This window comes from Penicillium lagena, assembly GCF_028827675.1.
Source record: "Penicillium lagena strain IBT 129212 chromosome Unknown utg000001l_segment0_segment0, whole genome shotgun sequence".
NCBI lineage: Eukaryota > Fungi > Ascomycota > Eurotiomycetes > Eurotiales > Aspergillaceae > Penicillium > Penicillium lagena.
The window spans coordinates 1,171,874-1,196,200 of NW_026623222.1; the positions used below are offsets into that span (position 1 = coordinate 1,171,874).

General features: G+C 54.9%; 15 protein-coding genes across 15 annotated transcripts; 6 read left to right on the top strand and 9 right to left on the bottom strand.

The window, feature by feature from the left end:
• Positions 1-56: 56 nt before the first annotated feature.
• On the bottom strand, positions 57-1,984 carry N7510_000516 (putative sucrose transporter; the record flags this gene model as incomplete). Its single annotated transcript, XM_056972445.1, has 3 exons — positions 57-1,107; positions 1,176-1,365; positions 1,549-1,984. 3 exons carry the CDS (start codon positions 1,982-1,984, stop codon positions 57-59), a joined length of 1,677 nt encoding a protein of 558 aa, XP_056837562.1.
• Positions 1,985-3,041: 1,057 nt separating this feature from the next.
• On the bottom strand, positions 3,042-3,745 carry N7510_000517 (Glucose-6-phosphate 1-dehydrogenase; the record flags this gene model as incomplete). The annotated part of the gene is made up of 2 exons (XM_056972446.1): positions 3,042-3,436; positions 3,490-3,745. 2 exons carry the CDS (start codon positions 3,743-3,745, stop codon positions 3,042-3,044), a joined length of 651 nt encoding a protein of 216 aa, XP_056837563.1.
• Positions 3,746-3,793: 48 nt separating this feature from the next.
• On the bottom strand, positions 3,794-4,449 carry N7510_000518 (uncharacterized protein; the record flags this gene model as incomplete). Its single annotated transcript, XM_056972447.1, has 2 exons — positions 3,794-3,910; positions 3,964-4,449. The coding sequence occupies 2 exons, from the start codon at positions 4,447-4,449 to the stop codon at positions 3,794-3,796; spliced, it is 603 nt and encodes a 200-aa protein (XP_056837564.1).
• Positions 4,450-4,731: 282 nt separating this feature from the next.
• Positions 4,732-5,038, bottom strand: N7510_000519 (uncharacterized protein; the record flags this gene model as incomplete). The annotated part of the gene is made up of 2 exons (XM_056972448.1): positions 4,732-4,936; positions 4,995-5,038. The coding sequence occupies 2 exons, from the start codon at positions 5,036-5,038 to the stop codon at positions 4,732-4,734; spliced, it is 249 nt and encodes an 82-aa protein (XP_056837565.1).
• A 1,004-nt stretch (positions 5,039-6,042) lies between these two features.
• On the top strand, positions 6,043-6,735 carry N7510_000520 (60S ribosomal protein eL33; the record flags this gene model as incomplete). Its single annotated transcript, XM_056972449.1, has 5 exons — positions 6,043-6,067; positions 6,150-6,159; positions 6,328-6,381; positions 6,441-6,583; positions 6,638-6,735. The coding sequence occupies 5 exons, from the start codon at positions 6,043-6,045 to the stop codon at positions 6,733-6,735; spliced, it is 330 nt and encodes a 109-aa protein (XP_056837566.1).
• Positions 6,736-8,382: 1,647 nt separating this feature from the next.
• N7510_000521 (DUF2406 domain-containing protein) lies at positions 8,383-9,782 on the top strand (the record flags this gene model as incomplete). Its single annotated transcript, XM_056972450.1, has 5 exons — positions 8,383-8,578; positions 8,664-8,741; positions 8,799-8,921; positions 8,981-9,049; positions 9,103-9,782. The coding sequence occupies 5 exons, from the start codon at positions 8,383-8,385 to the stop codon at positions 9,780-9,782; spliced, it is 1,146 nt and encodes a 381-aa protein (XP_056837567.1).
• A 555-nt stretch (positions 9,783-10,337) lies between these two features.
• On the bottom strand, positions 10,338-11,098 carry N7510_000522 (DUF3602 domain-containing protein; the record flags this gene model as incomplete). The annotated part of the gene is made up of 5 exons (XM_056972451.1): positions 10,338-10,460; positions 10,561-10,683; positions 10,816-10,885; positions 10,964-10,994; positions 11,059-11,098. The coding sequence occupies 5 exons, from the start codon at positions 11,096-11,098 to the stop codon at positions 10,338-10,340; spliced, it is 387 nt and encodes a 128-aa protein (XP_056837568.1).
• A 318-nt stretch (positions 11,099-11,416) lies between these two features.
• On the bottom strand, positions 11,417-12,815 carry N7510_000523 (putative mitochondrial phosphate carrier protein; the record flags this gene model as incomplete). The annotated part of the gene is made up of 5 exons (XM_056972452.1): positions 11,417-11,489; positions 11,547-11,912; positions 11,973-12,226; positions 12,293-12,457; positions 12,519-12,815. The coding sequence occupies 5 exons, from the start codon at positions 12,813-12,815 to the stop codon at positions 11,417-11,419; spliced, it is 1,155 nt and encodes a 384-aa protein (XP_056837569.1).
• Positions 12,816-13,265: 450 nt separating this feature from the next.
• N7510_000524 (putative cystathionine beta-synthase (beta-thionase)) lies at positions 13,266-13,882 on the top strand (the record flags this gene model as incomplete). The annotated part of the gene is made up of 2 exons (XM_056972453.1): positions 13,266-13,370; positions 13,448-13,882. 2 exons carry the CDS (start codon positions 13,266-13,268, stop codon positions 13,880-13,882), a joined length of 540 nt encoding a protein of 179 aa, XP_056837570.1.
• Positions 13,883-14,174: 292 nt separating this feature from the next.
• N7510_000525 (vacuolar ATPase assembly integral membrane protein VMA21) lies at positions 14,175-14,630 on the bottom strand (the record flags this gene model as incomplete). The annotated part of the gene is made up of 3 exons (XM_056972454.1): positions 14,175-14,326; positions 14,381-14,472; positions 14,533-14,630. The coding sequence occupies 3 exons, from the start codon at positions 14,628-14,630 to the stop codon at positions 14,175-14,177; spliced, it is 342 nt and encodes a 113-aa protein (XP_056837571.1).
• A 397-nt stretch (positions 14,631-15,027) lies between these two features.
• On the top strand, positions 15,028-18,441 carry N7510_000526 (DEAD/DEAH box helicase; the record flags this gene model as incomplete). The annotated part of the gene is made up of 1 exon (XM_056972455.1): positions 15,028-18,441. One exon carries the CDS (start codon positions 15,028-15,030, stop codon positions 18,439-18,441), a length of 3,414 nt encoding a protein of 1,137 aa, XP_056837572.1.
• A 440-nt stretch (positions 18,442-18,881) lies between these two features.
• N7510_000527 (tRNA-dihydrouridine(20) synthase (NAD(+))) lies at positions 18,882-20,255 on the bottom strand (the record flags this gene model as incomplete). Its single annotated transcript, XM_056972456.1, has 1 exon — positions 18,882-20,255. One exon carries the CDS (start codon positions 20,253-20,255, stop codon positions 18,882-18,884), a length of 1,374 nt encoding a protein of 457 aa, XP_056837573.1.
• Positions 20,256-20,760: 505 nt separating this feature from the next.
• ipp1 (inorganic diphosphatase IPP1) lies at positions 20,761-21,964 on the top strand (the record flags this gene model as incomplete). The annotated part of the gene is made up of 4 exons (XM_056972457.1): positions 20,761-21,111; positions 21,165-21,284; positions 21,337-21,764; positions 21,823-21,964. 4 exons carry the CDS (start codon positions 20,761-20,763, stop codon positions 21,962-21,964), a joined length of 1,041 nt encoding a protein of 346 aa, XP_056837574.1.
• Positions 21,965-22,231: 267 nt separating this feature from the next.
• On the bottom strand, positions 22,232-22,549 carry N7510_000529 (mitochondrial 54S ribosomal mL53 protein; the record flags this gene model as incomplete). The annotated part of the gene is made up of 1 exon (XM_056972458.1): positions 22,232-22,549. The coding sequence occupies one exon, from the start codon at positions 22,547-22,549 to the stop codon at positions 22,232-22,234; it is 318 nt and encodes a 105-aa protein (XP_056837575.1).
• A 449-nt stretch (positions 22,550-22,998) lies between these two features.
• N7510_000530 (putative protein transport membrane glycoprotein Sec20) lies at positions 22,999-24,227 on the top strand (the record flags this gene model as incomplete). The annotated part of the gene is made up of 3 exons (XM_056972459.1): positions 22,999-23,321; positions 23,393-23,646; positions 23,698-24,227. 3 exons carry the CDS (start codon positions 22,999-23,001, stop codon positions 24,225-24,227), a joined length of 1,107 nt encoding a protein of 368 aa, XP_056837576.1.
• Positions 24,228-24,327: the final 100 nt, after the last annotated feature.

A 24,327-nucleotide genomic window follows, 5' to 3' on the forward strand; every position in this document is an offset into this window, starting at 1 on the left:
CGGTGGATGGATGAATGCGTCGGCTATATCCATCCCACATCCCACACAGCCCACGCTCACAGAACGTACCGTAGGCGTCGAGTCGCCTCAGCAGCTATCAGAGCGCTCAAAGCGCCGATAAAAAGACACACGGCGATAGCATTAGGCTTGTCCTTGTCTAAGTTCATCCACCCGGTATCTGACTCGTCAGTGCCAGGCTGCGCTTCGGGCTCGAGGATGCTGAAAACGATCCAGCTGATAAAAGTGCCGACAAATTGGGGCAGGGTGGTGTACACATTCAGGACACCGAGATAGATACCGGCGAGCTCGCCGGTCGAGGGGATGTTAGATGACAAGGACGTCGGATCCTCCTCGTCTGTGTCACTATCCGCGTCGCGGTGGTTGAGCCGGAGTACATCCAGCTCCGACTCGGCGGCTGAGCTGGCCCGCAAGCTGGCCGATGTGATCATGGTCACAGCGCCTGAGCGCGAGGTCGGCATTGTTGCTGCGGCACCGCCGCTCATTGTCAGCTTGTTGATCTCCACGCCCATGAAGGCGAATGGTGCCCAGCCGCTGATTGCCCAGGGGATGCCGCACACGGCCACTAGGAAAGTCGCAAAGGCGCGCGAGTGGGCTAGAGGTGCGAAGATCATAGTCGCGGCGAACATCACTTGCGAGATAAGCCAGGCCGTCTGAAGATCTGGCCGCACGGTGGTAATTGACTTGAGGAGTCTGGCGATCCCCGGCGGCGGCCGAGGTGTGAATCGCTCCCGCTTCGTGTCTGGCGGCTGCACACAGAACGGAAGCAGCACGGAGCTGAGGAAGGTAATGGACGAAAACACCACCAGTGACAGACTGCCCACTCGGCCAACCTCGCCCAGCATATCCGTTGATTTCGTCACTTGCTCCGCCGGCACTTCATAGCGGAAATAGGTCTCGCCCACCCATGTGGTGCTATAGAAAAGAAACGGAAACCAGCCTGGAAAGAGATAAGTGTGTGCGCGCAAAGCCCAAGTAAGGTAGACATACCAATCCACGCCCAGAATTGAGCCCAGCAGATAGCTTGGATGCGAGGCGGGAGCTCCATTGTAGTTCTGAACAGCTGAACGACAACTTGGATCGCGCCAGCTTTGCCATCAGAGTCTCTGTCGGTCTACTTTAGAATCTATACATCAGACCATCGCTAGGGTACTCACCTGGCCGAAAGCAACACTCGCTCCTTCACTGCATAGGACGTAACCGATACGGCTCCGATCAATGACAAAGCCGCAATCACTGTCATCTGCTTGAACTGGGTGTCGCCAATGATACTCCCGAAAATGCTCACTGTATCGATCGAGCCAATAACGTAGCCGATAAGTTGGCCAATGGCACACATTCTCCCAGCTGTTGATGACCCGTTAGACCCTATACATATCTATGTTCAAAGACAAGATAAACATACCCCATGCAGATCCAGCTTGTTGCTGCGGAATCGGCAACGTGTCCACGATTAAGCTGCGGCAGCATGCTTGAACTATGGATTGTAAGCGATTTTCCTCCTCAGACACCACCACCGAGGTTACTTACCGACATTGATCGAGAAATCAACAGCATAAATACTCAAGACGGCCAACGCAATCGTGTAATTCCTCGCCTTCTCGGGGTCCGAGACAAACAGCGCGACAATCTCAGCCGTCCAGCCCAAAACAAACAAACACAGCGCCACAACAAAAGACCCGAACACCATAAACGGCCTTCTCCGGCCCCATTTCGATCGTGACCGATCCGCAATGACGCCAATAAGAGGCTGGATAATCAACCCCGACAGCGGGCCCGCAATCCAGACCAGGGAGGTTTTGGATTTCGTCAGCCCCAGCTGGAGGAGATACGGCGTGCAGTAGGTCATCTCCGTGCCCCAGGTGAATTGTAGTCCCACTAGACTAAACGTTAACAGCGCCATCCGTGTGGACTCGGACCGTCCCTTGATCGAGGGGGATCCGGCCCACCGAGCTGACTGCGGCATCTTGGCTGCGCCTGGATAGGCATGCGCTCAGCTGCTGCTGCTGCTCCTTCTTCTGCTCCCCCGCTCCTCTGGCCGAAGGCGGCGAGTATTTATAATATACCACCGAACGCAGCGAACAATCAATTGAGTCGGGGTTGGTGAAAGACGCACGGGTTTCGATTTCGGAGGTAGGATAGAGTTGTTGGAGACCTTCGAGCAGAGAACGCAGGGATATGCCAATCGAGGTTCCCACTCTGGAATTGTATAGTACCCAGCGCTGGTTGAGGGCCGATTGGTGTCGGGAGCTGGGTGTAGTTCGAGCGAAGGGGATGGGTCGGGTGTTTTTTTGGTTGACGGGACCGGCAGCCGGAATTTCGTGATTGATCAATGCGATGGCGGAGGGGACTAGGCTGCTCGCGTGATCCCGAGCAGATAAGCCGGGGTGATCGTGGCGTGTGTCGCGCAGAGTTGGAGTTGAAAGGGAAGGAGAATAAACGAGAGAATGATGAATGGCCAGACCCCCCGGCTTATCGTGGGTTGTTGGAGACCCGCCAGGGGTGGCTGCCAGGCTGCCGATCGATCTTCTCGGAACAGCCACAGACCGTGTCCAGCCCTAACACACGAAACAGTAGGCTACTGGATAATATCATTACATCTCTATGTCAACAATGATCTAATTGAAACCCCGGAGGATCTACTGGAAGTGAAAAAGGAGCGCGCAAGACCCGTTCATTGCAATGGGCTTCTCCAGCTCTACAATTCGACGCTAGAGACCGTGCAAAGAAATATCACAACATGACTGACGCGACTCCCATTGGCTTGGAAGTTCCGTCCAACAAAAGAAAAAAGAAGATCGAGAGAAGAAAGAACAGATTTTGATTTCACTTCGTATCCCGCATTGCCGCTTTCCCATATCGTCGTAAACACAGCAAGGCAAGGACCTACAGCCGGTTGGGTGCAGATGTCACGGGCCACTGGTAGCCGGCGGCGTCGCTGAACTTGTACCCGTACGAAGCGGTGAAGTCGTCGAGGACCGCGGGGCCACGGGAGCCTAGAAAAAGATTAGAAAATAGGACAGTTACTGGGGATGAGTGGGCATACCGTATGGATACTCCATGGGGATAATCTCCTTGTTGTCGTCCAGATAGTGCAGCAGAGGCGTGAAGATGCGCCAGCTGGCATCCAGCTCGTCATCACGCACAAAGTTGGAGTGGTCGCCCTTGAAGGCGTCCAGGATGAGCGACTCGTACGCCTCGGGGATCTTGAGGTCGGAGAAGCGCCGGCGGTAGGTCAAGTCCAGCTCGGTCACCACCGTCTGCATCGACAGACCAGGCAATTTCGAGTTCATCTTGATATAGACCGACTCGTTGGGCTGCACCCGAATGACCAGCTCGTTGCGGGGGATGTCCTTGAAGATGCCGGAGGTGACGTCGCGGAATTGGATGCGGACTTCGGTCTTTTGCTCGTTCAGGGCTGCGGAGGTGTGTTAGGAGAATAGTGAAGTATAGTAATATGAAGAAACATACCCTTGCCAGCCTTCAGGATGAAAGGCACGCCATCCCACCGCTCGTTCTTAATGTAGGCAACCAAAGCACAGAAGGTTGGGCAGCGCGACTCCTTGGGCACGGTGTCATCTTCCAAGTAACCTGGCTTGCTTCCGTCGAGCGACCGCCCATACTGCCCAATGATGACATTCTTCGGCTCGATCGCATCCATTGCGCGCAGGACGCGCACCTTCTCATCACGGATATCCTCCGAAGAAAAGGAAATGGGCCGCTCCATGGCGAGCAATGTGAGCACCTGCAGAAGGTCTGGAGCAGATGTTAGTATTTATTCGGTGACTATTATAGGGGTACACATACGGTTCTGCATGACATCGCGGATGATACCGAACTCGTCAAAGTAGCCCCCACGACCCTCGGTGCCGAACGGCTCCTTGAATGTGATCTGCGAAATATGAGAATTTTGTTCAGAAAACCAGTGCAGGTACATACCTGAACGTTGTCGATGTGGTGACGGTTCCATGTAGCGTTGAAGAACTCGTTGCCAAACCGCAGGATGAGAATGTTCTTGACCATCTCCTTACCGAGGTAGTGGTCAATACGGAAAATCTCCTCCTCCTTCCAGTTAGGATCTAAAGCCTTTTGCAGGTCTCGGGAGCTCTGAAGGTCCTTGCCGAACGGCTTCTCGACGATGATCCGAGCCAGGCCATTCTTGGGGTAGCAGTTGCGCTTCAGCTGCTCCGACACGACGGTGAAAACACTAGGGGGCAATGCCATGTAGAAGACGCGGTTCTGCTCCTTGCCTTGCCGGCGCGTCTCGATATCGGAGATGTGCTTTTGCAGGTTGATGAACGAGTCATCCTGGTCGTACTGGCCGGACACGTATGTGCACAGCTTGCAGAACTGCTCTAATTGCTCCTCAATCTCCTTCGTCGGGACCTTGATGTACGAGCGCACGCGCTTGAGGTATTCGTCGTGGTCCATCTTTGTCCGAGCATATCCAACGATGTTGATGTCCTTGGGCAGAAATTTGTTGCGGAACTGGAGGGTGGTCAGCGGGGAGAAGCTTAAATTTCATGTGAGGTCGTCACATACAAGGCCGAAGAGTGCTGGGAACTATTCAGTTGGTTAGTCCTGGAGCTGTTGATGTCTGCCGCGGGGCTCGAGCACGAACCGTCTTCTTCTTTGCGAGATCACCAGACGCCCCCAGTACCACAATGACCGTGTCATCTTTCAGTTCGACGGTGCTGGGGAGAAAATGCATCGTTAGCCGCCGGGTCGAGTTGCCAGGGAAAGGATTTTGCAGTCCATCAGCGGGTCCCACGAAGGAGAGCCCAGCAACGAGGTGAAAAAAAGCTGACAGGAACGGAGCAATTGACAGCAGAAGGTCTTCGGAATAGAAGCGACCGATGCGCCCGCAGATAAATTGCCGTTTGGACCAGGCTGACGTTGGGAAGCAACAGCGGCAGGGCTTCCGTTGCCGGAGGGGAGGTGATGTCAGAGACGGCACGGGTGGGATGGAAACTCACCCAGCGTTCTGGCGCTCATCGGCCTGGTTGATCAAGCTGCTCATGGTGATGGACAACCGGAATATACAGATGGGGGGAGGGCGAGTGAAGAGGTTGAAGAGAGGTGGGAAGAGAGTGAGAGAGAGGAGTAAGAAAGAAAGAGTTGGTTGCTCCCTCTCAGGATCCGGCGGACTGCTAACGACTTCGGCAGTGGGGCTTTTTTCGGGGTGGGATGGATGTATTTCTGACCCAGTACGCTGACTATTGATTCAACTAACCCCTGCTAACTCCGTGAATTACTTGACTGTGGTACAGAACACACTACTCTGTACCACCTCCACAATGCTATGTACTCCAACAGCTGACTCGGCACGCCCGGAGAGGGTGCAACCTGCTTATGGTGATGGAGGGACCATAGGCTATAGACCACCCCACCGGCAATTAGGTGATTGTTTCCAGTACACGGAAATACTGAAATACCCACGATAAGCAGAGCTCGCCCTGCCCGGTGACCGAAATCGTGGAGAGCGATCGGCCCATTTGTCATCGTGCCAGACGGATTCTATTTTCCCGTTATGATGGGGCCCGGACCGATTGAAGCGCTCGGGTCCATCCTCGGCGGCATTTAACCGCTGTTGGGAACTCGCTAGAAAGTGTGCCGAGCAGTGGCCGCGGGGTGGGAGATGGTCAAGACCTGGTGAGATTCATGAAGAATATCTTACGGAGTCCTCCCACGATCGGTCGGTCGGTCGAAGCACACGGGAGGTACGACATGGACCGATATTGCCGAGTTTCGTCATGGTGAAATCTGCGCTCGGAGGACAGCAGGCCGGATGGGGCGAAGGCGGTGAGGCGGAACATTCTTTCCTCCGGAGCCCCCCAAACCAGACTAGCGCGCCTCGCTTAATGACTCAGCCGAGCACCCGCACCACACGCAAATTGTGTGCGCCTCTACATCTTTGAACTGAAGCCGACGACAACACACGACAATCCGGGTCCGACTTTTGATCTCTTGCGGGTCTTTCCTTCGACTTTTTTGCCTCGCCCGCTGTTGCTCAGAGATATCACAATGCCTTCGGAACAGGGACACCGACGTGAGTATCCCAGCTGGTCGCAGTCATCCCAAAATGGCGTGGAGCAAAAAAGAGTCGTGCTAACATCGTTTCTGCCATCTAGTCTATGTCAAGTAAGTTATCACCGTCTATATTCTCGCGCTGGACGTACACACACATACACCTGGACACTCCTCGTTCGACTGGATCGATTGACAGAGCGAGGGGGGCGGAGGAACAACCCATCTGGATGCGCAACACCCATCACCAGAACAGACGACTAATACGGGTTTCTTCTACAGGGGTCGCCACTTGAGCTACCAGCGTGGAAAGCGCAACACCAACCCTAACACGAGGTACCTATACATCCCCCCAAATCCCAAACGCACAGCGTACTGATCCGCAACTCGCACAGTCTGGTCAAGATCGAGGGCGTCGATGACCCCAAGGCTGCCGGCTTCTACCTGGGCAAGAAGGTCGCTTTTGTCTACCGGGCCAAGCGTGAGGTCCGGGGCTCCAACATTCGCGTGATCTGGGGCAAGGTCACCCGGCCGCACGGTATGTGATCCCATTTCCTCCAATATAAATCCTCCTCTGACGGTCTCTCCTCAGGCAACTCCGGTGTTGTGCGCGCCAAGTTCCGCAACAACCTCCCTCCCCGCTCCTTCGGCGCCACGGTCCGCGTCATGCTCTACCCCTCCAACATCTAAACGGCTTTATTGTATCTAGTGGGCGATTTCTGACGGTTGGTCAGGCAAAGGGAAAAAATTCAAGGAACGAGCCGAATGTGTTGAGGATGGAGTTGGCGGGTTGATCACGTTCTATTCGTGGGAGAAGGCAGGGTCCCATCAAAGTCCCTACGAATCAAAAAACAAAGAAACATTTTTTGACCTGCTGTTTCCCTACTGTTCCGAGCAACCAGAAAGGATGATGCCTGGGTTGCAGCATCGCTTTCTCCCACTGTATCTGACGATTCGTGCGCGCCACATCCATCTCATTTCAGCACCCGGCTATTCGACTTGCTGCTTTCTTTGCTCGTCTTATAGAAGAATTGCATTTATTCAGGTTCCCCCCTGCGGCTAACGCCGTCTATCGCACGGCAAGATTTAGTCCCTGCTGCTGTTGCAGTTCGTACATCGTAGTTCGGTCGACCGTAGGTACTGTCTGTATAATGGATGCCGTCTTCCTCTTTGGCTGTGGAACCACCGCCTGGTTTCATGAGAGAACTGGACCCGTCGTACAAAGAAAACGCTTGATGACACAAACCAGCTGATGTCGGCTCCACATGCAGGAACCTGGGCAGGGAACACCCTGGATGGAAATCGGATCAGGGTGTTTCCCAATCAACCAGCACTCCTGGTGGTTCCGTTCCTCTGCCTCTTAAGGTGTCTATGGAGACAAGTGGGAAGTGCAATTCAAGACCTGCGCCACAGGGACCCACTGTTCGGCGATCATGGGGGTGGTGGTTGAATATGTACACCATGTTTGGGGTCTGCATCTCGGGTCTTCACGAAAAGCTTGGGGTTTTAGCGCATGGCTCTAATCCAATAACCTCATCGTGCGTCGGAGTCTCGCCTGAACTCCTCCAGATAGAGATAGTTATATCTATCGCTCTAGAGTGTTTACCGGCATGATCGTGGTTGTCCGAATCAACGACAACAGTACCCGTCGTACCGTCCCTGGCCCAGGCAGGCTCGTGTTTGTCGAGATGAACCAATTGGAAGACCCCGGATTGCGCCAGGGCGCACACTATCATCATAATCTGGTCTTCTAGCAGACCTAGAGAGCGAGAGAAACAGTCCGCGAGCGGGTATAGAGTCGCAGAATGACAGGAATAATAGACGAATGATGTGTTTCAGAATTCGCCTCTGCCTGGCTGTCTATTTTGGGCATCCGGGACGAGGAACCAATGGGGTGGATGGACCATGGATGGCGACCAGGCACTGACGAGTATGGCTTCTGACCCTCTCGGACCTGCTCTTTCTTTTTCTCTCTCCGATAAAACCTGTCCCTGCCCACATTTGGTTCCTTTTTGTCCCCACGGTCATCATCCACGAGAATCAGACGCTCCATCGGCTGCCGTTTCTCCCAGATATCCAGCCTCAGCCTCTCTGTCTCTGCCAGCCTCGACCCCCTCTCCGCAGTGTCTCACTTCCTCCAGACCCTTCTCCCGCCGTGTTTCTCCAGCCCAGTCTCTCGATCAAGACTATCACCATCGACAATCCATCTCTTGGCACCCCCAATCGCTAGTCTCCACATCGGCCGCCAAAGCTGGGGGGCAGATCACACCCGTTTCAGACACTGCCTTGTTCTCGGGCACTAGAGACTAACGGTGGAACTCCCCTAAACTAATAAAAATGGCGGCCCCCCAACAACCACCAGCCTCCTCTCCCCGCCGGAGTCGCGGTTACAGTTTCAAATCAGACTCCAAGACACATCGGTCCAGCACCTCCGGCCACCGCAGCCAGCTATCCGAGTCGGTCTCTGAGAAGGAACGCCGCCTGCTACACACCAAGGCCGATCCGCTGGTCGCAATGAACGAAGCACAGCCCAGTACGTCACCGCGCTTCCTTCCTCCCACGTGGTGGTGATCCCGCGCGGTCGCATTCCTGGCGAACTGACTGACTCCTGAGAATAGTGGCCGTCGCCCTGGAGAAGTCCAATCTGGGCTCCTTGCGCGAAATACAGCATAAGGATCAATACGGGAATCCAATTAGTGGGTATTTTCTCCTTTCGATGGCGGTGTTTTGGCGCTGACGCAAAAGTGTTTTAGCTGACCCCGACTTGTCGAATCCCACTCGGCCGCGACTCGAGCGCCCGTTGGATACAATCCGATCGTTCGAGGCCGCCATCTATGGGACATACAATAGTAATCGCATGTCATTTGTACGCACCGGTATGTCGAATTGCTCGCTATTTCCCCTGGAGCTTCCAATCACTGATTATTGGTCCTAGATGACGCATCGCAAGCAGGAGACTATAGCCGGCGGACAAGTTATTATGGCGGTAATAATTACAACAATGGTAAGCCAACTCCCCAGCCATCTATTCGCCCTATTGCTGACTCCCATCCCCAGCTCCACAGAACCACATGAACAGGGGATACACCGACCAGAGCTATTACAGCGGCGGCGGTCGGGGCACACAGTCGCGCCCGGACAGCATGGTCGACGGCTACCAGAATGCAGGAGGGCAAGCAGCAGACAACAACTACTACCCTTACCAGAACAACCAGACCGGGCGCTCTCGGCCGCGCCAGTACTCGCGCATGTCCACCGACCAGGCCGTATATGCAAACAACTCACAGGCCGGCTACCCACAGCAAGGCTACCAGCGCTCCTACGACAACGTCGCCGCGATATCTGGCTCCGGCTCCGGCTACACCGATCCCTACGGCCAGTCCACAGACCCGAGCTCGATCAACAGTTCCATGGACCAGTTGCAGCAGCAGGCTATGCAGCAACACCGCATGGACGAGCGTGTATATGCCGATACCAATGGCTATGGTTACCAGGGCGGAGGGGGAGGGGGTTATGGTCAAACGTATAACGCCAATGGCAACGCAAACAGCAAGACTCTACCCTCGCCGCCAGTGCCGGCCCATGATCCTAGCTACTGGGGCGGTCCCGTCGGCGGATCGTCTGCTCCACAGGCCCCGCTGCCGAGGAACCATCTGCGCAAGAACACAAACACGAATCAATCGACACCCAACGAGAAACGGAAGAGCTGGTTCAAGCGCAGGTTCAGCAGGGACTAGTTTCTTGTCAATTCTTCGATTGGCGGATGGATGTACTATTCTTGTCTCTTTATGATGGCTTTTTTTTCTTCGCCTTCTTTCCTTTTCCTGCACAGAAGTTTTTGGTGATTCGATCGTTTTCGCTGCGGGTCATGCGTTCATGAGGTTATGAGGACATATGCAATATGGGAATGGAATGGAATTTTGGGCGAGTACAGGATTCAGTTTTGGGTTTGTGTTTTTTCTGTCTTTTGTTTTCAGCGTGTTTCCTGGAAGGGGTTTGCCTGAGGGCAGGATCCAGTTGACATGGATAGCTGAATTCGTCCATGTTTGTTGATATTGACCTGCCCTCTGGATGGACGTTTGTCTCTTGTGTCGCTGGTGTACTGTCTATGGAACTTAAACTACGTACATACTTGCCTATACTCGATCTATGTTACTAGATGTAGTGCACTACGAATCGATGGGATTTACCACCTCTTCATGGAGCACCAGTCACGAATTATCCTTAGCCACCTCGATAATAACACATCAATTGGGAATCACGTTCAATGGTAACAAAAAGTGAGGTTCGATCTACTTCTTCCCCAGCAGCTTATGCTTCAACTTATCCGCCAACCCCTCGTGCGCGGGATTCTTCTTCCGCTCCTTCTCCTTGCGCTGCGCTTCATCTAGGTGGACGTTTCCCTGGCCGCCGCGCTATGCGGATAAATATATATTCACATCAGCAACGCAGTCTTTTTTTGGGTTATAGGTATGGTATGAGAAAAGGAAGGAATGAAGGGAGAAATTGACTCACGCCAGTGTGGTACACTTCATCGCTGGAGTTCCGCATCGCCAGCTCTGGGATCATCTCGGCGTCGTGTGGTACTTTGGAGGTTGGGCGGACGTGGGGAGAGCCGATGTTGCCGACGCCGCCGCGCTTTCGTGTGTTAATATTGAAACTGCAGGAAAGGAAGGATGTGGAGGGATGTGTGAATATATGGGGTGCGGCAGACAGAGACAGAGAAGGTCCGGGCAGGGAAGAGAGGGTAGGGTAAAGAGGACTACTTACGCCGGCAGAGTAAGCCCCATCGCCTTGGTCACCGTACATGCCCTCGCGAACGATCTCACCATCGACGTATCTATGGGGCACCAGTTGTTAGTAGTAGTTGGTATTATTCGTGGGGATGGTGTTCGGGATCGGACTGGACTGGACATACTGCGTCGGGTCGTGGCCGATGTTTCCCTGTCCTGCATGACGATTGCGCAGTTAGTATCCTCCTTTAATATAGAGAGAGACACGGCAATCAAATACCTCCTCGGCCATGCGAGACCATCGGCTCGTGCTCGCCCATGCTGAATGCTGTCTGTTGTCTTTGCGAGAGGAAGCTGAGCGCGCTTATCGGGAGTGGAGTGGGAGGAATGCGGATGAGCGATAAGATGCAGGTACGGCTTAGAGATCGCAGAAGGGAAAGGTAGATAAGACAAGTGGGATGAGGAGGCACTTTAAAAGAAGCAGAAGAAACGCAACCAGAGCAGCCCTCTATGGTCGATAAGAAGATAGATAACAATTGGTTGATCCGGTGACTAACCCCACGTTACTGATAGCGAGCTTGGCAGATGGTCATAGATTTGAAGTACATGTAAGTAGCTAATCACAGCATCGAGTATCACTACGTTTTCTTCTTCTCCTCCCCCGTGCCGCCGGTGGTGGGCAGGCCCATGAAGATCTTGAACGAGTCGTAGCTGCGAGAGAGTTAGTTACCATGATCATATCACAAGTGAAATGGGATCAGGACATACATCATCCACTGCAGGCCCGTCAAAGTACCGATCATGACAATCCGCACGGGCAATCCGTTCCACAAGCCCCGGAAGCCAATCTCGCCATAGATCCGGCTCATCGCCGCCCCAAAGGCCTCGCCCGCTTGGCGGTTAGCATTCAACTTGCTCACCATCACATCGGCCGGATGCGACACCACCGCACAGAGAATACCGGCCAGGTATCCACCTGTGAAAGCGACGGCCGTCTGCGCACCCTTGTTATAGTCGGATTTGTGGCCGGGGAGATTGGCGTAAATCGCCTCGACGATGGTCTCGAAGGAGGCGAATTTCATCATGGTGTAGGGGATCTGCCGGCCCCACAGTGGGTAGAGGCCTTTGTATAGACTGTGGACATAAGTATCAACATCTGAAGAAAAAACAAGATGGGAGGGATGAAAAACTGACCCAGAAACACCCTCCTTGGCAACAACGCTCGAGATTCCACTGAACGTACCCCGAAGATCCGGCGGGATGGTCGTCTGCATGCGCACCTTGACTGACTCAAAGGGACACAGCGCCAGGTCCGCGATCAGTTCGGCGGATGCACTAGCTGTCAAGTACAGCGAGGTCTTCCATCGGCTGGCGTTCTCCTGGCCGACCAGGTCGCTGTAGAACTTCTTGAAGAACTCGTAGCCGCCGTACTTGAACGCACCTTGGGCCTTTGCAGATTGTGAGTGTCAATGGCAATCTCATTTCTGTCGGTCTCCGTAGGTCGCTTCACTTACACTGTAGCCGAAGAACGTGGGGCTCCAGCCGGTAAATACGCCACGAAGGCCCTCGGCGGCGCGGATCGTGCGGTACGCCTGCATGTTGCTCTTGTAGAGCTGCGAGTCCACCTGGCGTCGGCATTTGATCAAATCGAGGGGTGTCACCGCCGTATGGGTCAGACCCTATCCAGGGAACAATGTTAGGATCCCCAAAGTAAACCTAAGAAGAAAGGATTCGACCTACACAGGCCATCATCCCGCCCATTGTACAGGCGGCATAGTACTTGGCCGACCAGGGTTCGATTTTGCCCGCTTTTTCCTGGGCCTTCTTGCTGGCGACATCGTACTCGCGGGCGGCCTCTTTGGCAAACGCATCGGCTTTCTTCTTGGTTTCCTCAATTGCGCTCCAGGCAGGGAATGGCTCGCGCCGAGGTTGAGCTGGCTGTGCTGGGCGAGGGTGCTGTTCCTGTTTCTGTGGACCCAGACGACCCAGTGGGTGGTGTTGGGCGAAGATGGCAGCGGCCGAGTCAGATGGAAACATGATGGATGGATCTAGTACAATCGTGTCACTTGTGGGTCCAAAGTGGATGACCAGGGCTCGTGGTCCACTAGCAAAGGATCAACTCTTTCAACCAAGTCGAAGAGGAAGAGGAAGGATATCAGAATCCGATCAGAGAAAACAACCAGGAGTCGTATGTCAGCACCGCCGGTTAGTTATGTAGTTAGTTCGTGTCGGTCGGGCACATGACGTAGGAGGGCCAGCCGTGCCAGTCTTGTCCTGAAAGAGAAAAGCGTGATCGGCTGACTTTCCTTCTTCCTTCTCTTCTTCCTCGTTCAACGACACAGCAATTGCCTCCTCTATACAGCCTACACCCTCCACCGAGCAGTCCACTCTGCACTCTTCTCGGTCTCCCAAATCCCTATCAGACACAATCTGGGCCTTCGCGCCCCTCTCTCCTCCCTCTGCCCCTCCATCCCACCACCATCCACCATGGCGTCGTACATGACCGCCAGCGAGGCCTATACTCGCGAGAAACAGGCATCAGACCAAGTCAATCCCACACCGCAAACAGCCTGGGCTGATAAGTACCGCGGGGTAAGTCTTGCCCCCCCCCCATCCCCCGCTCCAAAAAGACCTGGAAAAGACCTCAGGACTGAACGGAACCATCTCAGGCAACGATCCAAGACCTCGACCCTCCTCCCGCCCTTTCGGTCTCCCCCGACGACCCCATCGCTGCAGCGCTCATGGCCGCCTACGAACGCGACTATACCCACCTCACCGTCATCTCCGCCACGAAGCGCTCCCTCCTGGGCTACCTGAGCATCCCGCGGTTAAAAGAACTGCTGCAGACCGGCGCGGTCAAGGAAACCGACCCCGTCTCCGCGGCCATGCAGCGCTTCGTTCGGAAACGAGGCATCTACCAGGTCATCACGATGGAGACTCCGCTCGAGGAGCTGGAGCGATTCTTCGAGACCGACACGGCGCTCAATGGCGAAAAGCGCGAGAAGCAGCAGTTTGCCGTGGTGACCGATGCAGCCCGCAAGTTTGTGCTCGGTGTTGCGACCAAGGCCGATTTGGAGGAGTTTGTCAAGCGAAGACCTACGTGAATTGGAGGGAGCGTTTCTAGACCGGAGGATCCGGGACATGGGACTCTCGAATGCGATCCCTCTCGGAGCGTGCGGTCCCTTTTCAACACATGGATATACTAGCATCGTTTAACAGGTGTTAGACACAAAATGGGCCCGGGGGCGTTAATCCACAATAATCAATTGATATCCACAGAAACGTGCTGAACACACAACAATATATATTGATAGAACCTCAAATAATCAGTGATCGCATTCCAACATTATTTCCCCCGGAACGCCGAAGAAAGAAACCCCATCGCCTGTCACTTAACTACTGAGCCTTTCTCGACTTGGCTTTATCCGCCGCCGCTCTCTCCCCTTGGTCGTCCTTCCAGGCCACGTAGATATAAGCGAACAGGACGACGTTGGCCGTGACGGCGGCAGTAATTCCAGCGAATGTTGCATTCCCTGCCCAGCAATCGGCTTGTCAGTACATGTCCAAGAATGATGAATAAAGTAAATGGGCAGGCATCCTACCGCTGAAGATCGAGTTCACGGTCAGAAAGTACACGCCGATGGGGCCAACTGCCATGGCAGCCGTGAAGCCGAGGAGTTTGTAGATCACGTCGCTGTATTGCCGTGATCTGGTTAGAGGTTTGGAGGTTCCGGTGGACGGGTTGACGACTCACGCTGGCACGGCAGGCGTTACGTCCGAGGAGGTCTTGTCTGCTGGCGGCTGGGCGGCCACGTCGGCGTAGGACTGCCCGTGAGGGCGACGGGAGGACATGGCTATGTTGATTGTGGGATGAGACTGTCAAAGCAGGGAAGGTCAAGCGGTGATGGCGAGGTGAGGGAGCTTGGGGTTGGAAGTGTCCAAGCGCCGAAGCTGGACAGCGGAGAAGAAGTAGAACAGTTTGGATGTCACCACCCCACCCAGATCGGACTATGAGGAATGAATCCAATGGATAGCTCAGATACAAACAATTCTATCGTATTCTCTCTGATTTCCCTAAATCATTCCTAGGCAGTTAACTAGTCCTCTACACGTCTTTCGCGTCGCCATCCACGTGACCCTCGCGCCTCGCGTTTCCGCCGGCAGAAAAAAAGTGCGCTCCTTCCTGTTATCTTCAAGAGCAGGGAGAGGCTGGCCTCGAAGGACGGACAAGAGAGAGACTGCTCACACCATGGAAGACTCGGTGCCAGACACGCCCATCCGGGACAGAAAGAATTTCCCCGGCACCCCCACGGACGAGACAGAGTATGAGACTATCGCCACTGTGCCCATTGCGGCGCCGACATTCACTCCCTCCCAGCGATGGACGCAGCCAACACAATTGATTGACGGGCCCTATTCACGTCCCCACAATGTCCCTATTCAAGTCGCTGCCTCTTCCCCAACCGGACCTACTTCTTCACCCCCTCAACGCTTCCCCCAAGGCGGCATTTTATCGTCCCTCATCGCCCCTTCTGGCACCCACTTTCGGCCACCCCCTACCATGACTGGTCCTGCAAAGCGTACACCGGTCTTCGATCTCGAGGACGGCCCCACCTACCGCGGTGGTTCCTCGGACGAAGAGACTCTGCAAAGCACAGACATCAAGCCAGCCATGTTCGAAAAGTCGGCCCGCAGCCCTGAGAAAGTTGTCGAGTCGCCTGTCCGCCCTGCCATGAGCGCTTTGGAACGCTTCCGGGAGCTCACTGCTTCATACACCGCCGGAAACATGAAACGCTCCGCCGACCAGATGAGCCCGACCGGCGAAAAGGGGGTTGCGGTCAAGAAGGCTCGCCAGGATGCGCCAGCGCGGGCGCAGCCTGTTCAGCCCCAATACCTGTCGGTACAGGACATTGGTGACTACCGGGTCAGAGTCAAGGTCGAGCGACTGTTGATGGTGATGCCGAACAAAACGATTCAAGCCTGCGTCGATGCGCTGATCCGCGCGAATGGAAACTACGATGGGGCTTTGGAATATCTTGCCAACAGCGACGATGCAGATAAAAGGAATGGCCGTTATTCTCCTCTCATCATTGAGTCTTCGGACGATGAATTGAGTACCCCGGCAGCAGCCCCGGTCCCGATGCAAGCGGCCAAGCAGAACATCAAGGCTCGCGGCACTATTCAGGACAAGTGGGCTGCAATGAAACTGCCAGGTGCCAGGGATCAAGGCTCTTCGGATGAATCCAAACCTCGTCGACGCTTGATGCGTGGTCCCATGTCTCGTTCATCTCCGGATGGAACCTCCTCGTTTTCAGCCATTTCGATTCCAGACGCCAATACCCCGCCGCCAAAGAAGCTGAACCGTCTCAAGCAAGGCCGACGGGTGGTATCGCTGCGCTCCGAATCTCCGGAAGCAGCTATGAGCGACTCGGAGGATTCAGATGTTGTTGTACAAGAACCCGGTTCTTCAGGCATCGACGAGAAAGTGCTGAGGTTCTTCAACACCTGCAACACAAAGGACCTGGCGGATATTGCTGCCGTCCCTGAAGAAACTGCCAAACTGATAACCGACCACCGTCCCTTCGCATCGCTCGGGGACGTACGGGTAGTCAGTGAGCCAGCTCCAGCCAAAGATGAGACGAAACCCAAGAAACGAGGACGCAAATCACTCAAGGCCATAGGTGACAAGATCGTTGATAAATGTCTGGATATGTGGACGGGATATATGGCGATTGATGCTCTTGTTGCCGAATGCGAGGCTCTGGGTCAGCCTGTTGCCGCCGAGATGAAGAAATGGGGGATCGACATTTTTGGCAAGCGAGGAGATCTGGAGATCACCTCTCTGGATGCTGCTGCCCCCAAGTCCCACGACTCTGGAATCGCTACGCCGTCATCCAACCGTGCCGATGACAGTTCCGACAGTGACGGTCCTGCGTCTGTTTCCCGCAAGACCTCTCGGTTCATCTCTCAGCCGGCTATCATGTCAAATGATCTGGAGATGAAGGATTATCAGGTTGTTGGTATCAATTGGTTAGCTCTCTTGTTTGAGCAGGAACTGAGCTGTATTCTGGCCGACGATATGGGTCTTGGTAAAACCTGCCAGGTCATTGCATTCCTTGCGCACCTCTACGAAAAGGATATCAAAGGTCCGCACCTAGTCGTGGTCCCCTCGTCGACACTCGAGAACTGGCTCCGCGAGTTCCAAAAATTCTGCCCGACCCTTTCGGTTATGCCCTACTACGCTGGGCAAAATGAGCGTGCGCTGATTCGTGAGCAAATTGAAGATAATCGTGACAGCATCAATGTCGTGATTACAACATACACGATCGCCAAGGCCAAAGTCGACGCCAAGTTTCTGCGGGATATGGACTTTACTGTCTGCGTCTACGATGAGGGTCACATGTTGAAGAACCATCAATCAATTCTGTATGAAAAACTCATTCGCATCCCCGCCCGGTTCCGACTGCTGCTCACGGGCACGCCGCTCCAAAACAACCTGCAAGAACTGGCGTCGCTGCTCGGGTTTATCCTGCCTAATGTCTTCAAGGAGCATAAGGAGGAGCTGCAGTTGGTCTTCTCGAACAAAGCGAAGACTAACGACGAGTCCCATGCCACGCTGCTCTCAGCGCAGCGCATCGAGCGCGCCAAGTCCATGCTCAAGCCGTTTGTGCTCCGCCGCAAGAAGCACCAGGTTATCGATCTTCCCAAGAAGCACCTCCATGTCGAGTACTGCGACATGAACCCCTCGCAGCGCGAGATCTACGAACACGAAAAAGAACGAGTCCGCCAACTCCTCGAAGACCGTGCCGCGGGCAAGAAGACTGGCAGCAAGACCACCCATGTCATGATGAAGCTCCGCCAGGCTGCAATCCACCCTCTTCTCGCACGGCGTCACTTCTCGGATACCGTTCTCCGCAAGATGGCCAAGGCATGCCTAAAGGAAGAGCAATGGGCGCTGTCCAACCCGGACATCATCTTCGAAGAGCTCCAACCCTACAACGACTTCGAATGCCATGAGATGTGTCTCAAGAACCCGTCCTCACTGGGCAAGTTCAAACTCAAGGACGCCGAGTGGATGGACTCGGGCAAGATCGACCTCCTCCGCAGCCTCTTAACCCGCTTCATCGCCAACGGCGACCGCGCTCTCGTCTTCTCCCAATTCACCCTCGTCCTCGACATCCTGGAGTCCGTGCTCGAGACCCTGAAAATCGACTTCGTCCGCCTCGACGGCCGCACCAGCGTCGAAGACCGGCAGTCCATCCTAGACGCCTTCCACGAACGCACCGAGATTCCCGTGTTCTTACTGTCCACCAAAGCCGGCGGCGCGGGCATCAACCTCGCCTGCGCGAACAAGGTCATCATCTTCGACTCCTCGTTCAACCCGCAGGAAGACGTCCAGGCCGAGAACCGCGCCCATCGCGTCGGCCAGACCCGCGAGGTGGAGGTGTTCCGGCTCGTCACGCGTGATACTATCGAGGAGCAGATCTTTGCGCTGGGGAAGACGAAGTTGGCGCTTGATCAGGCTGTCGCGGGTGAGGATGAGGCGGGCGCGAAGAAGAACGAAGAGGCTAATATGAAGGTTGTGGAGGATATGGTGTTTGGGGATTTGGAGCCGAATGCTGAAAATGGGGTTGTCCCGGTGAATGGGGAGAGCGAGGACTAGAAAATACGGTGTTTTGTGTGCTGGTGCTTTTGTTTTGGGAATATGTTCTGGTGTTCGTTCACATTGCAGGAGTTGTGAAGTTTTTAGACTAGATATTCGAGTACAGGATAATTTGATATGCTGCCGCCTCTTTCACAATCAATGGTCTCATGGTACGGCTTCCGCGTGACTGTCAAGTTGGACTCTTTATAGTAGCATTGCAATGTTCAAACTATGATCAATCAACTATTCTAAGAAGAGAATTCAAGTTTAGGAGAAGCGATATGTGCATTTTCAGGATAACCATCCTATCGGAGCCATGTACAGGCCAAGGCCCGGGGAATCTATAAACAAAAGAAACTGGAAACACCAATGATGCGGAAAACAACAGATCAAAATCCAGCCACCGGGCTATGCATGAATATTCAACGTGCAGACGAAATGAGAAAACCAGATATCGGTTATGCGGTCAGTTCAGGCTTCTGTGCAGCCTGCATCGACAGGTCGACAGCCAGCGGGTCGAAGTCAGACTCAGACTTGGCTGCTTTCGAGGTCGGTTCCGGGATAGACGAGGTGCGGATCGGGCCGCCGGTATGTGTGGCCGGAGAATCCTGCTTCGATCGTGCGCCACTGCCACCAGCGGCACGGGCCGACTCAGATTGCATCGCGTTCTGGACAGCTTTGGACTTCACCTCGTGCTCCTCGCCCGGTCCCAGCACCCACTTATCGGCTAGATCGAGGATTTCGTCGGCGCGAACTGCAAGAGGGATCAGATCGTCGAATCCCAAGCGCCGACAGCAGTCAGTGTACGTCTTGCACTGCTTGGCAGCGTTGAACTCCTTGTTCTTCCCGGGAATGAGCATGTTGAGCAGATACTTTGTATTCCCCCAACGGTTCTCCGATTCCAGACAGAATCGCATGTATTCATAGACAACATCCCGCCACGGCAGGAGACCGCCCTCCGCCTCGGAGCGGAAACAGGACGAATTGGCCTCCGCCGCGGTGGCGATCATGGCCCCGTCCACGCCGTACTCGGCCATCAAGGCCAGCGCGGTGTCACGCGTGGTGACGTCGCCGTTCATGACGATGGCTACGCCGGCGCGATTGCAGATCCCCGCGACCATACGGAGCTGGTCGCGGATTGCGCGCTCGCGGGGCCGCATGGGCGTTGTGCGGCAGTGGACCGTGAGCCCTGTGATGCCTGTTTGCACGAGGCGCGAGACCAGCGCTTCGGTCAACTCAGGGGTTTCGAGGATGCGGATCTTGACCGATATGCCGATGCGGAAGGGCTCGCCGACCTCGCGGACGAGGGACTCGAGGATAGAGACGAGTTTGTCGGGCGTGCGCAGCAGCGCAGCGCCCATGCCGCCGCTTGTGCTGAAGGGTTTGGGACAGCCTGAGTTGACGTCGATGCCAGCCACATCCCCCGCGACGACCTTGGCGCACTGCACGGCCAGATCGGGGTCCGCGGTGCCCATTTGGAAGATGAGCTTGCCCTGTTCGCGCACGGGGTCGATCCGGTAGAGGACCGATTCCTTGGGCGGTTTTTCGCCCCGGCCGGAGTTCGAGGGCATGCGTGTGAATTCGATGGTGCCGTTGCGTGGGTTCACGCGCCGTTCAGAGCCTATGAGGGAGCGGTCGATCGTCTCGGGGCCCCAGACTAGGTCGGCGCCGTATTTGAGTGCCAGCAGGCGGGAGGGCAACTCGCCGGAGCGAACCATCGGGGCAAGCACGACTGTGCCGCGGTAGTCGACCCCCCTGGCGGGGATGGGCACGCGCGGTGCGGTCACGGGCGAGGTGAGGACGGTCATTGCGGAGCGTAGGAATCTGATCATGGCATGGTTGATGGCATAGTTGTGTGTCGGTGGACGCCGGTGGATGGATGAGAGTCACGTGGCGATAGCGATAGGGTTATTTTCAAAATTTTCTTCCCCTACCTGCTTTTCTTTCGGTCACAAATACGGTAATTTCGTCTTGAATGGCCCTGACCCCTGACAGTGTCACAAAGGTGCTGTTTGGGAGGAATCATCAGGGAATAGTACATACACTCTATTGCCACCGCCCATCCCTCTCCCGGCGTAGCGTGCGCCATCTGGGGTGCAGTGACGCACATTGCGTGAGAGCACGAGACCGGGCGCATAAAATAGTTCCCAATGGTCCCACGATCGATTTGGTCAATGATATACTATAGCTACTAGTGATGTAGAATTGGAGTGTACTGCATCAATCCGATGTGGTCGGTCGGTCGGAAAGCCAAGCTGCCCTGCCCGCCCGGAACCACACACTCCCAAACAAAACCACAGCCCAAGCAACCCACACCGAATCTTCAGAGCCAGTCCAATGCGCCCCTTGGCCCGAGTGATAGTCCGGCACTCGTCCACAATTCTTCCCCCCACTTCCTTGTCTGCCCCTCCCTGCTTCTTCTCTTCTCCTTCTTCCTTCTCTTTCTCTCCTTCCTCCTGTCTCTCCCGCCCTGCTCTTCTTTCCAGACGCTTGACCTCTTCATCCCCCACCATGTCCTACGGCATCCGCAAGATTGCCCAGCCGCACACGCTGGAGCACCGCGTGTACATCGAGAAAGATGGCGTGCCCGTCTCTCCCTTCCACGACATCCCCCTCTACGCCAATGAGCAGCAGACCGTCCTGAACATGGTGGTCGAGATCCCTCGCTGGACCAACGCCAAGCAGGAGGTACGGAATCTTTCCTCTCGGCGACTCGACAATCCGTACTGACCGCTCCCTAGATCTCCAAGGAGGAATTCCTCAACCCCATCAAGCAGGACACGAAGAAGGGCAAGCTGCGCTTCGTCCGCAACTGCTTCCCCCACAAGGGCTACCTCTGGAACTACGGTGCCTTCCCTCGCGTACGTCGACAGATCATCCTCTGGAAACAAGCACACACTGACAGAATGACAGACCTGGGAAGACCCCCACAACGTCCACCCCGAGACCAAGGCCAAGGGCGACAACGACCCGCTGGATGTGTGCGAGATCGGCGAGCTGGTCGGCTACCCGGGCCAGGTCAAGCAGGTCAAGGTGCTGGGTGTCATGGCTCTGATCGACGAGGAGGAGACCGACTGGAAGATCATCGTCATCGACGTCAACGACCCGCTGGCCCCCAAGCTGAATGACATCGAGGACGTTGAACGTCACCTGCCCGGTCTGCTGCGCGCCACCAACGAGTGGTTCCGCATCTACAAGATCCCCGACGGCAAGCCCGAGAACCAGTTTGCATTCTCCGGCGAGTGCAAGAACCGCAAGTACGCCATGGATGTCATCCAGGAGTGCTCCGAGGCTTGGGAGAAGCTGATTACGGGCAAGGCTCAGGCCGGTGACATCAGCCTGTAAGTTTGCGGTGGTTCGTGTGTGGAGAAGATCAAGATACTAATTGTGCGATTGTAGCGCCAACTCCACGGTCGAGGGCACCGCCCACACTGCCGACCCGAACCAGCTGGCCGCCATCCCTCGGGGCGAGAACCTGCCCGCTGCCCCTATCGACGGCAGCATTGACAAGTGGTTCTTCATCTCCGGTGCTGCTGTGTAAATGTCGGACGTGTTTGTTGGCAAAATATCAAAAGCAAAATGACCGCGCCATGGTCTCGATGGTGTGTGTATGTTGAAACTACGTGGATCCATTGATGATCAAAGTAGAAGAAGTAGAGTCTGTAGATTTGGATATCATCTTTGCCTCTCCCTGTCACTTTCCCTTCCTTTCCAATGAATCTCCCACGGCGCCAGAACAAAGAAACGAAACCGAAGTATGTATACAAGAAAAATGCATGCTTGCTGTGCAGAAAACAAGACAAACGAATTATGCTTTCAAACTAGCCTCCCGTTCCAAAGCCCTCCCAATACGCGCCACCTCTTCGATCACATCCCCAATTTTGAGTCCGCGCTTGCCCACCTCCAGGGTCAGTTCCTTTCCGCCTTTAAACCCCACCGTCATCACCGGTGGCTCGGTCGAGGTCCGTGGCAACCGCGTGATCTTGATGTCGATGTGTGATGGGCTGCCGGCGGTTGTGTTGGGCGTGCGCAGCCGAGAGACAAAAAGACGGCAAGGTCGGGAGGCAGCTGCAAAGGGATTGAAGGTTGTGCGGAGGGAGGTTATTGTGCTGAGTGGGATGGACATGGTGCTTGGCTTTTGGGGGGGGAGTGGCTGGAATTGAGTGAATCTGGGAGTCGTAAAGAGAGTCAGGTCGTGTCTGAGACAGGGTTATTTCTTGCATACCCTGGTCGGATCAATTCGTCTTCACCGAGCGAATGCGATGGCTGGACTGGAGTAGGCTGTCTATCTGGAGGTGTGAAGAATGCCTGGTCTTTCTCGAAAAGCCTGGCTGGGCCGGGGATCAAAGGTGTTTGCATCCAGAGCAAACACTCCCTCAACCTGGCATCTCGCGACCACCACACGGGTTGGTTGTTTCCTACAAGACTGCATACTTTCTCCCTTTTGAAAATTCCGAACTACTGCTATGTCGTTCCCCTGCTATACCCGTGTTCAATAATACTTTCCCTCTATAACCACAACCCACCCCACACTCGTCGAGCGTCACCGCGGAGTTTGGACCCCGACCTGTCAACATGTCCACCACATCCGCTCTGCAGACCCGTCTTAAAGAGCTGTCGTCTACACTAGGAGAGATCCAGCCGCTTGTTGACCGTCTGAACACGTTCACCGCTTCCATCGGCCAAGGCGACGAGGCTCGCGTGGAGCTCGGGTCCGAGATTCATGCGCGGGTGAAGGAAGCCGAGGAGGAGCTGGAGCTGCTGCGGGTGGAGGTTGAGGCACTCGATTCTGGTACAAGTGATAGGAGGAGGAGGTCTCTGGCTGGTAATGGGGACAAGGAGGCGGAAAAGGAACGAGTGGTTGCGCTGGCGGGGAGGTTGGCGGCTGATCTCAAACGGTGCGTTATCCGTGCTTTCTCTGGATTCTTTCATTTATGTCGACGAGGAAATACAGCTAACGTCTTTTCAGGACTCGGGGGGAATTTCGAAATGCCCAATTGCAGGCCAAGCGGAATGCAGAGCTTGCGAAGCGCAAAGAGAGAGAGCTACTGCTGTCACGGCCAAAGTCGCCTCCTGGAGATGGACAGCGCCGACCATCGGAGAAACTCACCCAGGATGCTCTGGAGCGAAATGCGTCCAACGACGTTACGGCTGCATTACGGAGAACACACCAACTGATGCAGGCGGAGCTATCCCGGAGCCAGTTTGCGCATGAGACCCTCGGTGAGTGATGCCAGGAAATTTGTGGAATGACTCGGTTTTAACGCACACTAGAACAATCCACTGCAGCCATTTCCTCCCTGTCCGAATCCTATACCAGCCTCGACACCCTTCTCGCCTCGTCCCGCAGTCTTGCCAGCTCTCTGCTCCACTCCCAGAAATCAGATACCTGGTACCTCGAGACCGCCTTTTATCTTCTTGTTGGTACTATCACATGGCTTCTCTTTCGTCGCATTCTGTACGGGCCTATGTGGTGGCTGGTCTGGCTTCCCGTCAAATTCATTGCTCGCTTTGTCTTTGCAGTGCTGGGAGTAGGGGGACTTTCCAGTACCGCTGTACAGCCCGCTTCGAGTCCACTTGGTGACATCTCTACTACCATCCATGGAACAGGTACTACCGTTGTCTCAACTGCTGTGACAGGTAGTGGTGTGGCTGAAAATCAGAAACCATCAGCGCCTGACGACGATGACCGCCTGATTGACAGGGTTGGAAAGATGGTCGAGGAGAGTGATCGGCCGCGGAACACGAAGAAGAGAATGTACGAAGAGGAACCGGATGATCCGCACCGCTTTGATGAGCTATAGATTCCCAATTTTAATGCACAGACACCTTGATTCATCCAGTAAAAAAAGAAGTATGAAGGCTGGCTCTGATTGGGGGGAGCCACGTCGCGTCACGTGTAAC